Below are 13,430 nucleotides of genomic sequence, written 5' to 3'. Positions count from 1 at the left end.
AATGCTTAACTGACTGAGCCACCCAGGCACTCCTGGAACATTACTAGGGAGTTAAATATAATTTTTATATTATAATAAATAATATTTATAACATTATAAATTAAATTTAAATAATTAAAGAGTTAAATACAATTTATGACATTTTCATCTATTTGAGAAATTTGTTTATAACATTCAAAAAATTATACTTTGACAGCAACAATTTATAAAAATATTCAATTACTAATGACAGCAGCTGTGTTTTCTGTATAAGATCCATACATAGACACCGATTAGATAAGATGCTTGAGGCATCATCAAGAGACTCAGGTGTCGTATGATGGCTCTGAAACGCCTTGAAGGGAGAGTTTCTGCTTCTATAGCTTCCAGTGGTAACTGGTATGTAATCGTTCAGCCTTGCCTACTTCAGGGTCGTGGTGAGACAGAAAGCAGTGGCAATCCTTTTTCTCAGGTACAGACTGACACATGGAAAAGTGTCAGCATATCAAGTGCCAAATTAATCAATCCAAAGTAAGTAAAAGGGGTGAGCTGTGTTATGCAATAGGTCTGACTGTTCCAGAGCCTGCAGGTCTGAGTTCAGCTTTTCGGCAAGACCTGAGATTCAGACAACAGCAGTCTAGGGAAATCCCAAGGCTCATTAGGCTGAGCAGTAGTATGAGGACCATAAAGCCTCAGACACATCCGGAGCCCTGGGGACAAGTGATCTTTCCCCTTGTACAGCCAGCTCTCAACTAGGGCTTGACTTATAAGGAAGCAGTTAGGGTACAGACTTGGGCAACTATGATGGTCATCTGAGAACTTCTAATTTTGTTGGACTGAAACTCTGACGGAATCTGTGGGATGAACAGTAGGGTAACATAGTATTTCCTCGAACTCACATAGCTCCTGACATGCAGTCATGTAAGTTTCTCAGATGTCTTTATTCAAAGCTCCACTTCCCTCCCTTGCTGGTCTTTCTGTCTTTGAAGCCATTTTTATACTTCTCTGACAGTCGTAATCTTTAAATTTAAGAAATCATTTGAGTTTTGTTGTTCCAGGTTTATACATTTGGAAACACTCACAGAGCAATGACACTCTCATAGCATCAGGGAACTGGGGCCAGTGGTATAGGAAGGGAATTACAAGGTATGGATAAGATAGGATCAACGTAATATAGCAGAAAGCACTGGATTCATGGCAGTATTGTCTCAGGACCTCCTAGATACTATTTTCCATTTCTTTATTTCAGTTACTTCTTGATAAGTTCTTCACTTCTCCCAAAAGAAATTTAAGGTGCAGTGTTTCAAACAAAGATTAAAGCAGAAAGATGATGCCCTTCTCAGTAAGAAATACCTTCATGGGTATCACCTTCAACGAATGGTGTCCATTTCTTGGAGTTTCAAGAAAAATTAGAATTACATCAGATACCCTCAAAACAAATTCACATGGCATTTAAGCTTCAAGTAGCAATCTTTTTTCTGTCATTGTTGTGGTCACATTTCTTACTGTGATCAGAGTCTTCAGAAATGTAGAAGCTGGATGTATTTTTGCCAAGTGTGGCAGTTTATCAACACTGAGAGTGAGCTTTCCATAATAGTTGGCGTTATGTTTTCACATTATCTGAAGGCAGAATATTCCCCGAGTCAATAAAAAAATTTAAGAATAACTGGAATTTATTACAACTCAAATATATGGTTTTCTATGTTTGTCTCATGAAATGTAAGGATTTTGATATCACCCTTCTCCTATTATGTTTTCACAGTAGGAAATAATCACATTGTTTCTCAGTCATAAATTACAGGAATGCTTTAGATTCTACTTTTCCACTTGTTTTCTCTCCCCTTGTTTTCAGAAGCCTCTTTTTAATTAAAAAACAAACAAACACAAAAAAAACAAACAAAAAAGCTTGGTCTTTCTCAGGCTCTTCCTAGTTTTCCAAAGATGAGGCTTGAAGTTAGATGCAGGACATTTTTTTTAAAGATTTTGTTTATTTATTCATGACAGACAGACAGAGAGAGAGAGAGAGAGAGAGAGAGAGAGGCAGAGACACAGGCAGAGGGAGAAACAGGATCCATACAAAGATCCCAATGTGGGAATCGATCCTGGGACCCTGGGATCATACCCTGAGCCAAAGGCAGACCCTCAAACGCTGAGCCACCCAGGGACCCCTCGATGAAGAATTTTAATGAGAATTTGACCTGTCGAATTCAACATCTTGGATCATGGGAAAGAACATCAGAATGCAACTTCTATATGGAAATTCACAATCCTTGGTATATCCAAAGAAGATTGGAAAATCTCCATTGTATCAGAGCTCAAGTAGGGCTGGACATATGACAGCAATTGGTTTCCTGTATTTTTTGCTTTGTTTTCCAAATGATGCTAGAGAGGGAGGTAGGTGGTTCCTTCCATTATTAATCAGATTGTAGCATTAGATGCACCTGGGCACCTGACTCCAGGCAGGTGAAGAGAATGGTCACATATGTGGTGTGACCAAGACATCCAAAATTTCCTTGGGCCCCAAATCTCTCTCTCACTTGCTTATCTTGAAATACTATATGTACTGAAATTTCTTGGTATTAGGAATTTTTCTTTTTGGAATATCTGAATAACTATCCGATAACTTTCCCTGACTGATTTGAGAGAACCAAGTGCAACATAGACTAGGTAACTAGGACTGAGGACAGAAAAATACAAATTTTGCCTGACTTAATATTTTACCAAGAGCTAGTTCTAGATTAAAAATATACTAATCTAGACAGAGAAACATCTACTAATTTTTCACTGCTTTTTAAAAAATTTGTAATCTGGGATACTCCCACCCAATATTGGGAATGAATGTAAATGTAGAGCAGGAGAAAATGGATAAAACAATATTGTAGTGTAAACTTTATTTCTTTTAAATGAACCTATGGTTGTTGAAAATTCCAAAAGCAGAAGAATTCTAATTTCAAAAAAAAAAAGAATTCTAATTTCCTTTATCATCCTCTTCTATGAAATTGGTCATGGTAAACCTCTTTTGTACCTGCTCAGTGATATGGATCATGGCCCTTGGTCTTTTCTTTTGGTGATTAGTGTATTCCAGCTACTGTCCTACTCCTCTTGAGTCTGACGATTCCTTTAAAGATAAAGATTTTATTTTCTCTTACCTAGTCTCTACAAACTCCCTAACCTCTGTAACCTGGGATAATAAATAAAGACAAGGACATGAGGTTCCTTTCATTCCTAAGTGATTTGCTTCCTAACATGTACATTCAGAATACCTGCTAACTGTGGTACAGTATAGCAATTTATAGTATAAAGCATTCTCCTTTCAGCATCATAAATAATCACATAGTAATCACTGTGGCATGAGTACAAAGATGAATCAGAAATACTGCCTTCAGGTGCCTGGGTGGCTCAAGTTAGTTAAGGATCCAACTCTTGATATGGGCCCAGGTCAAGATCTTAGGGTCCTGAGATCAAGCCCTGTGTTGGGCTCTGTGCTCAGTATGGAATCTGCTTGATATGCTCTTTCTCCCTTGCCCACCCACCCCTCTTGCTCTCTCTTTCAAATAAATAAATAAATAAATAAATAAATAAATAAATAAATAAATCTTTAAAACAAACAAATAAAAGAAATATCTCATTACTTTCAGGGACTTAAGTCATTTTTTTATGAAAGTGTATTTTGTTCTTAAAGAGTTTATATTTTATTCTCAAAACAATCTTGGAAGGTATCATTATCTTCATATTAATTGAATAAACAAAGATTAAAATTCAAGTTTGATACCTTGCCTGAAGTCACTGCATTGGAGAGTGACAGAGTTGGGCATTAGATCTAGATAGTTCATTCCAGAAGTCTTCCTGCCCCTAGAGGTTTTAATTTTGTCCCTTAAAAAATGGAATGATTTTCATCTTCTCATCGCCTCATGCCCAGTTCCCTGTCTCCTTCCTGGTTAGTTTGTTGTAAATTCAACTTAAAAGCATTATAGAAAGGAAGAGTTGGAAGGTATGCAAAATGTTCCTCATTCTATTTATACGGGAATGTATATTTCCTACCTCACAGAATTTGCTTAAGTTTTTTTTATCTTGGAATATGATTCTATAAACATATACACTTAAAATCATATATATATGAGGGGGAGAGGGAGAGAGAGTGAGAGCTTTTTGTCTGAATTGAATCCTTCTTTCAATTTGATCCTTTATTTCTTTAGGTCACTTCTTGACTTGATGAAAAAAAGCAATGATTCTAAGGTGACAGAATTTGTTCTTCTGGGCCTATCATCCTCCTGGGAGCTACAGCTGTTTCTCTTCCTAACATTTTCCTTGTTTTACATGACTGTTGTTCTGGGAAACCTGTTGATAATGGTAACAGTACGAGCTGATGCTCACCTGCTCCAATCTCCCATGTACTATTTTTTGGGTCATCTGTCTTTCATTGACCTATGCCTGGGCTGTGTTACCGTGCCCAAGATGTTAAGAGATTTTCTACAACGAGGCAAGATCATCTCTTTCTCAGGATGTTTGGCCCAGATCTACTTCCTGCACTTTCTGGGAGCCAGTGAGATGTTTCTGTTGACGGTCATGGCCTATGATAGGTATGTGGCCATATGTAATCCCTTGCACTACCTGACAGTCATGAACCGCCAGCTGTGCTTTCAGTTGGTTTTTGCCTGTTGGTGTGGGGGTTTCATCCACTCTATCACACAGGTCATGCTGGTGATCCAGCTGCCCTTCTGTGGCCCCAATGAACTGGACAACTTCTACTGTGACGTCCCTCAGGTCATCAAGCTCGCGTGCATGGATACATATGTAGTAGAGGTGCTCATGGTCTCAAACAGTGGTGTGCTCTCTCTCATCTGTTTCTTGGTCTTGCTGTTCTCTTACGGCATCATCCTGACCACTCTGAGAACTCGCTTCCGCCAGGGCCGGAGCAAGGCACTCTCTACCTGTGCCTCTCACCTAACAGTGGTCAGCCTGATCTTTGTGCCATGTGTATTCATCTACCTGAGACCTTTCTGCAGCTTCTCTGTGGATAAGGTTTTCTCTGTCTTTTACACAGTGATCACACCTATGTTGAACCCTCTTATCTACACACTCAGAAATGCTGACATGAAGACAGCCATGAAGAAGCTAAGAAAAAAGTATGCAGCATCCTTCTTCCATAGTAAAGGATGAACAGGAAGAAGTGATTTAGAAAGCATGACCTTCTTGGGACATTCTTCGCTCATCCTGTACATGGCTATGAGCATGAAAACCAATTTGATGACTCTGGCATAAAAGCCAGCATAAAAATTATAATGTGTGCTGTTGATTGCTACTGAGGCATAGTGGCTCTGTTGGGTGTTCAATATTAAGCAGGGAGGTCAGGAATGTTTATTGTCCCAGGAACTGAGTACCGGGTTCAAGAGGACACCTTGAAGGATCAACTCTTCTACCCTTTGTCTATCACTAGTCTTCATTTACTTATGTCATTTCACTTTTAAATTCTCTTCAAATGAAAGAAGGTATTCAATCTCCTTTTTGTCTGCTCCTCTGGTGTCACAACTAGTATCAGGAGGTTCCTTCTGATGTTCATCAGAGTCTCCTCTGAAGCAGTGTGAATCCCTTTTGTCCTGTCTCTAAGAAAGCCTGAAAACAGCACTAAGCTTCCTATAGATGAATGTTCACCTAGACACTGTTTTATATATTGTGCCAAATTTTAGAAATGCACTTAAATTCAATTCATTTAAGCGAACAGTGCTCTTAGAGAAGTTTACATGTGAAGGCAAGGGAGCCTGGGAGTTTTGGGTGATGGAAACCCTCAGTGTCCTGCTCTGGGGGCATCTCTAGAAGAGATAGCTCTTTGCCCTGGAGTTGCTTGAAGGGGAGTTACAGCGGGATCAAGTGTATAAGCTGGCTCTTCACCTGATCATAATATTTTAGAGGTCTGACCAATAAGAGAAAAAAGATAAAGAAATGAACTATGGTTTAAAGTACTCAGAGTACTCTAAGTCTCTACGGTACTTTAAGAAGTGGGTAATATTATTCAGCTTCACTTTTACAAATGAATTCAGATTTCGTTTTTTTTTTTTTTAAGACAAATTTATTTTTGGGAGAGGGAGAGAGAGAGAGAAAGAGAGAACAAGCAAAGAGAGGGGCAGAGGGAGAGCCAGAAAGAACATCACAGGCAGACTCCCCAGCTACCATGAAGCTCGACACTGGAATCAACCCAATGACCCAAGATCATGACCCAAATCCAAATCAAGCATCTGTTGCTCAACCCACTGTGCCACCCAGGTACTCCAAACTGATTCCTGAAGTGATTTTCATAAGAACACTCAGAAAAAAATATGATCAAGCCAGAAAGCTAGGAATTTTTTTGTAATTAAGCTAATATTTTTCTTTCCAGAAAGTCTTTACCCCAATTAGATGACCTAATTGCATATTTTCTACTTTATCTATCGAGGAGCTCCAGAGCTAGGAGATCACTAAAAGCATGCACACAATGTTAGTATTTAAGGTTATCTATTTCTGACAGAAGGATTTCTGCAATTTCTTATGTCTATGGGCAGGTGTTAATTCTGTTCAGTAAGTAATTATATAATGATGGGATTTTAGTGGCATTTTTATATACGTTCACTTATTTTCTAATCAGTTGTAATGGAGAGGCCTTTTAAAGTAGTCAGCTGAAAAATAACTCAGGACAAAAGTATCTGAAACTCCACCTAATATTAGGATTTACTCTTAAAATCCCGAAAGCTGGTCCCGTAAGAGCTTGACTGGCTCCTACTAGGGTGAGCGAGGGGAGTAGCATCCCTGGCAAGGCCGCGCCCCCCTCGTTCCGTGGCATCTGCACGAGGCCCTCCCCGACAGCAGCGTCCCGAGGACCAGGCCGGAGGCGGGGGCGTCGGGGCTGGAGGGCAGTGGGGTCAGCAGGCACCTGCAGGGACCGGAAGCTCCCACTCTGTACATTCGTGGGCTGCAACATCCCTTTCTCTAACGTTCCTCTTTCTTAGCAAAATTAAGTGTCTTGGGAATCATTTGGATTGTGCTGGGCGGGCGGGACCGAAGGGCATCAGGAGGCCCAACAACATGGCGGCAGGCGTCCATCTTGTCGCCGCCGCCTCGGGCCTTGCGCGCCAGCAGCCGACGCCCAAGGACACATCATCAGTGGGAGACGGGACGCTGACCTCACCTGACCCCCAGCGGGGCCTGAGCAGTCATCCCCCACCTGCTCCAACAGGAACGGGCCCTCACACCTGTCACCCCTAGGACGCCCCGCCCCCCCTTAGGGAGCTCCGTGTGCTCCCTCTGTGCCATCTCCCCGGGGTCAGAGCTGGGTTAGACCCAAGGGAAGAGGTGGACGGGGCCTGAGGGCCAGAGCTTGCTCTTTCTACGCTGTCAGGTCTGCTGCAGAAATTCAGGAGATCTGGGAATTTATTTATTAATTTACTCATTCTTTTATTTATTTATTCACTTTTTAGATTTAATTCTAGGTCATTAACATACAGTGCAATATTGGGTTCAGGAGTAGAATTTAATGATTCATCACATGCATACAACAGCTAGTAAAGGAGTCTAAGGATTTTTTGTTCTTTTTTTTTTTAAAGATTTTATTATATTTTTTTATCTTTTAAGTAATCTCTACCCCCAGAGTGAGGCTGGATCTCACAACCCAAGATCAAGATGGCCTACCAGCTCTTCTAGCCAGGTTCCCCTGAAGTGAAATTCTTAAAATAGATAATTATTTGGAGATAGTGAGTGATGAGGGAACAGGGCTAGCTGAGGACAAAGCACAAGCTGATATCCCACAAATGACCCCCACCCGGGGTGGGATCTGTGCAGCATCCTTTAGGAAGTTTCCAATTGTCTTAAAGTGAATGTCCTGCTAGAGGGAAAAGTGCTCTTTAACTGGAGAATGGCTAGGTCTCCAGTATCTTGTAGGTCCTCCTTATCTAATGAAAATCCTTCTGAAATCTCCCTTTTCCTTACCTCCCCCACTGGCCACTATATAGTCAGCCACTCCTTGCAAGCCCAGGGCAGCCGCTCTGCCTGCCCTTGGGTTCTGTCCCCAGGCTTTAATAAAACCACCATTTTGCACCAAAGGCATCCCATGAATTCTTTCTTCGTCATTAGCTCCGGACCTCACTTGTATTCCAAAACTTCTTCAGTAAGCATGTAGAGAAAAATCTCTTATAAAATTTCTCAGACTGGGGGCCTGGGTGCCTCAGTGGTTGAGCATCTGCCTTTGGTTCAGGGCGTGGTCCTGGGGTCCTGGGATTGAGTCCCCCATCTGGCTCCCCACAGGGAGTCTTCTCTCTCTGCCTGTGTCTCTGCCTCTCTCTGTGTGTCTCTCATGAATGAATAAATAAATAAAATCTTAAAAATAATTTCCCAGACCAATTCATAGCTTTGTAAACAGTTTTGGAAGTAAAGCATTTATGTTGTTAAAATTGATCCATTAAAAAGTTGATAAAGTAAACTGAAAGAAAGTCAACATTTTTCCCACCTGAAAAATTTATGTCATTTACATAATGCTTTGTATTTTCTTTTAAATACACTCTACCCTGTATTTGATGGACGGTTTCTGATGTAGTCAAGTTTCAAAGGGAAAATACAGAGTATCCCGACTTTACATTATTTTCCTCAAAAAGACCCAAGCAAGTTTAACTTGGAAGTCATTCTAGATATTTTTATTTTTAGATTTTGTTTTTAGATTTATTTTAGATTTTTAGATTTATTTTTAGATTTTTATTTTTAGATTTATATTTAGATTTAGAAGGCTAGTGACTTGGGCCTTCACTTTTTTCCCACTAATTTCACATCTTAACTAGAACCGTAACTCAATTGGTACCTAAAACACTGAGCCAGATACTGAAATATTATGGTGAGACTGAAAAATATAGTTCTATATTTTTAAAATGTGGTTGTCAGAAATGAATTATCTGAAGAAAACTGGGAAGAGAGAGACACTCCTCATCATTTGCATTAATTGGTTTCTAAACAGGTGCAAAAGTCTGACACAACCAGCCAAGGTGGGTAGGGCAATGATATTGTCCACCTTTCATAGATTCCAGCCCTTTAGTTAGGACAGTCCATACACCAATCACGCACAATATTTTGGGAAACAATCTTACTCTACCTAGGCTTGTAATTTTGACTCATATATCTAACTTTATTTTCTTTTTTAAAAAATTAAATTCAATTAATTAACGTAAAATGTGTTATTTATGTCAGAGGTAGAGGTCAGTGATTCATCAGGCTTATGTAAGACCCAGTTCTCATTGCATCCCGTGCACTCTTCAAAGTTCATCACCCATTTATCCCATCCCCTATCCCCCCTCCCCTCCAGCAGCCTTCAGTTTGTTTCCTATGGTTAGGAGTCTCTTATGGTTTGTCCCCATCTCTGATTTTGTCTTGTTTTTATTTTTTTTCCCTTTCCCTATGATCCTTTGTTTTGTTTCTTAAATTTCACCTAAGAGTGAGACCATATGATAATTGCCTTTCTCTGATTGATTATTTTGCTTGGTATAATTTCCTCTATTTCCACCTATCTCCTTGCAAAAGGCAAGATTTCATTTTTTTGATCATTATTCCATTATATATATGGAATTATTCATATATATATATATATATATACCATATCTTCTCTATCCACTCATCTGTCAATGGACATCTGAGCTCTTTCCATAGTTTGGCTCTTGTGGACACTGCTGCTATAAACACTGGGGTGCAGGTGTCCCTTGAGATCACTATGTTTGTATCTTTGGGGTAAATGCTTAATAGCACAATTGCTGGCTTGTAGGATAGCTGTATTTTTAAGTTTTTGAGGAACCCCTTTACTGTTCTCCACAGTGGCTGCACTAGTTTGATTTCCCACCAACAGTATGAGAGGGTTCGCCTTTCTCTGCAGCCTCACCAATATCTGTTGTTTCCTCAGTTGTGAATTTTAACCATTGTGACCAGTGTGAGGTGGTATCTCATTGTGGTTTTCATTTCTGTTTCCCTGATGCCAAATGGTGTGGAACATTTGGTCATGTGTCTGTTGGCCGTTTGTATGCCTTCCTTTGAGAAATGTCTGTTCTTGTCTTCTACCTTGTTCTTCTATTTCTTGGCTGGATTTTTTGTTTTTGTGGGTGTTGAGTTTGATAAGTTCTTAAAATTTAAATTCAATTTTCCAATATACGGTATAACACACAGTGCTCATCACATCATATGCCCTCCTTAATGCCCAACACCCAGTTACACATTTTGGATAGTAGTCCTTTATCAGATAAGACATTTGCAAATATCTTCTCCAGTTATGTAGGTTGCTTTTGGGTTTTGTCCACTGTTTCCTTTGCTATGCAGGCTTTATATCGTGATGAAGTCGCAATGGTTCATTTTTGCCTTTGTTTTTCTTGCCTTTGGAGACATGTCTAGCAAGAAATTGCTGTGGCCGAAGTCACAATGGTTGCTGCCTGTGTTCTACCTTAAGATTTGGATGGATTCCTATCTCATGTTTAGGTCTTTCGTCCATCTTGAGCCCATTTTTGTTTATGGTGTGAGGAAATTGTTCAGTTTCATTCTTCTGCACGTGGCTGACCAATTTTCTGAATACCATTTGTTGAAGAGACTGTCTTTTTTCCAGTAGATTGTCTTTCCTGCTTTGTTGAATATTAGTTGACCATGAGTTGAGGGTCCACTTCTGGATTCTCTATTCTGTTCCATTGATCTATGTGTCTGTTTTTTGCCAGGACCACACTGTCTTGATGACCACAGCTTTGTAGTACAACCTGAAATCCGGCATTATGATGCCCCGGCTCTGCTTTTCTTTTTTAATATTCCCCAGGCTATTCAGGGTCTTTTCTAATTCTACACAAATGTTAAGATGATTTGTTCCAACTCCCTGAAGAAAGTCCATGGTATTTTGATAGGGATTGCATTAAATGTGTAAATTATCCACGTTGCATTGACATTTTCACAGTATTAATTCTTCCAATCTATGAGCATGGAATATTTTTCCATCTCATTGTGTCTTCCGCAATTTCTTTCAGAAGTGTTCTGTAGTTTTTAGGGTATAGATCCTTTACCTCTTTGGTAAGGTTTATTTCTAGGTATCTGATGCTTTGGGGTGCAATAGTAAATGGGATTGACTCCTTAATTTCTCTTTATTCAGTCTCATTGTCAGTGTATAGAAATGCCACTGATTTCTGGGCATTGATTTTGTAGCCTGCCATGCTGCCAAATTGCTGTATGAGTTATAGCAATCTTGGCATGGAGTTTTTTGGATTTTCTATATACAGTATTATGTCATCTGCAAAAAGGGAGAGTTTGACTTCTTCTTTGCCAATTTGAATGCCTTTTATTTCATTTTGTTGTCTGATTGCTGAGGCTGAGGACTTCTAGTCCTATGTTGAATAGCAGTAGTGAGAGTGGACATCCCTGTCTTGTTCCTCATCTTAGGGGAAAGGCTCTCAGTATTCCCCCATTGTATGATATTTGCTGTGGGCTTATAATAGATGGCTTTTAGGATGCTGAGGAATGTTCCCTCTATCCCAACAGTCTGAAGAGTCTTGATCAGGAATACATGCTGTATTTTGTCAAATGCTTTCTCTGCATCTATTGGGAGAATATGGTTCTTGTTTTTTCTCTTACTGATATGATCACTCACATTGATTGCTTTACAAGTGTTGAAGCAGCCTTGCATTCTGGGGATAAATGACACTTGGTCATGGTGAAGAGTCTTCTTAATGTACTGTTGGATCTTATTGGCTAGTGCCTTGTTGAAAACTTTTGTATCTGTGTTATCAGGGATATTGGTTTATAATTCTCTTTTCCGGTGGGGTCTTTGGTTTTGGAATGGGGTCTTCATCTGGTTTTGGAATGAAAGTGATGCTGGCCTCATAGAATAAGTTTGGAAGTATCCCATCCCTTTCTATCCTTCAGGACAGCTTTAGTAGAATAGCTATTGTTTCTTCTTTAGACGTTTGATAGAATTTCCCTGGGAAGCCATCTGGCCCTGGACTTTTGTGTCTTGGGAGGTTTTTGATGACTGCTTCAATTTCCTCCCTGGTTATAGGCCTCTTCAGGTTTTCTATTTCTTCTTGTTCCAGTTTTGGTATTTTGTGATTTTCCAGAAATGTGTCCATTTCTTTAGATTGCCTAATTGATTGGTGTATAGTTGCCCATATTATGTTTTTAAAATCATTTGTATTTCCTTGGTATTGGTTGTGATCACTCCTGTTTTGTTCATGATTTTATTAATTAGAGTCTTTTCTCTTTTGTTTTTAATAAGGCTGGCTAATGGTTTATCTGTCTTCTTAATTCTTTCAAAGAACCAACTCCTGGTTGTGTTGATCTGGTCCACAGTTCTGGTCTCTATCTCACTGAGTTCTGCTAGAATCTTTATTAACTCTCTTCTTCTGCTGGGTGTAGTTTTTATTTGCTGTTCTTTCTCCAGTTCCTTTAGGTGCAAGGTTAGCTTGTGTATTTGAGCTTTCTCCAATTTTTTAAGGGATGCTTGTATTACGATGTATTTCCCTCTCAGTACTGCTTTTGCCATATCCCAAAGATTTTGAACGGTTGTATCTTCATTCTCATTAGTTTCCATGAATCTTTTTAATTCTTCTCTAATTTCCTGGTTGATCCTTCCATCTTTTAGCAGGATGCTCTTTCACCTCCACGTGTTTGAGTTTCTTCCAAATTTCTTCTTGCGATTGAGTTCTAGTTTCAAAGCATTATGGCCTGAAGATATGCAGGGGACAATCCCAATCTTTTGGTATTAGTTAAGACCTGATTTGTGACCCAGTATGTGATCTATTCTGGAGAAAGTTCCATGTGCACTTGAGAAGAATGTGTATTTGGTTGTGTTTGGATGTAAAGTTCCATCTGGTCCAGTGTATCATTTAAAGCTCTTGCTTGTTAGAGATGTTGTGCTTAGAAGATCTGTCATTTACAGAAAGTGCCATGTTGAAGTCTCCCAGTATTAGTGTATTATCTAAGGATGACGTTTCTTTGGTTATTAATTAATGAATATACTGGCAGCTCCCACATTAGGGGCATAAAATTCATGACTGTTAGTTCCTCTTGTTGGATAGATCCTTTCAGTATGATATACTGCCCCTCTTCATCTCTTACTACAGTCTTTGGGATAAATTTAATTTATCTGATATGAGGATGGCTACCCCTGCTTTCTTATGAGGACCATTTGAATAGTAAATGGTTCTCCAACCTTTTATTTTCATGCTGTAGGTGTCCTTATGTCTAAAATGAGTCATTTGTAGACAGCAAATAGGTGGGTCTTGCTTTTTTATCCAGTCTGAAACCCTATGCCTTTTGATAGGATCAGGAAGCCCATTCACTTTCAGAGTTACTATTGAAAGATATGAATTTAGTGTCATCATAATACGTATTCAGTCCCTGTTTTTGTGGATTGTTTGTTTTGATTTCCTCTTTCTTTTACAGGGTCCCCCTTAATATTTCTTGCAGGGTTGGTTTGGTGGTCA

General features: G+C 39.5%; 1 protein-coding gene and 1 long non-coding RNA gene across 2 annotated transcripts in view; one reads left to right on the top strand and one right to left on the bottom strand.

Moving 5' to 3' along the window:
* The window catches only part of LOC144282142 (uncharacterized), a 47,272-nt gene that overhangs the window by 26,636 nt on the left and 7,206 nt on the right, over window positions 1–13,430 (bottom strand). The gene's annotated exons all lie outside the window — the stretch shown is intronic.
* LOC144281568 (olfactory receptor 4Q3-like) lies at window positions 4,183–5,139 on the top strand. The gene has a single exon (XM_077844378.1). The coding sequence runs from the start codon at window positions 4,192–4,194 to the stop codon at window positions 5,137–5,139; it is 948 nt and encodes a 315-aa protein (XP_077700504.1). The 5' UTR covers window positions 4,183–4,191.

The sequence above is a fragment of the Canis aureus genome, chromosome 13 (genome assembly GCF_053574225.1).
Source record: "Canis aureus isolate CA01 chromosome 13, VMU_Caureus_v.1.0, whole genome shotgun sequence".
In the NCBI taxonomy this organism is placed as follows: domain Eukaryota; kingdom Metazoa; phylum Chordata; class Mammalia; order Carnivora; family Canidae; genus Canis; species Canis aureus.
This window is presented reverse-complemented; position numbering and strand designations above follow the sequence as displayed.

Excerpts from the sequence above, each read along its gene's own strand:
- LOC144281568 (XM_077844378.1), top strand. The coding sequence starts at position 4,192 with ATGAAAAAAAGCAATGATTCTAAGGTGACAGAATTTGTTCTTCTGGGC.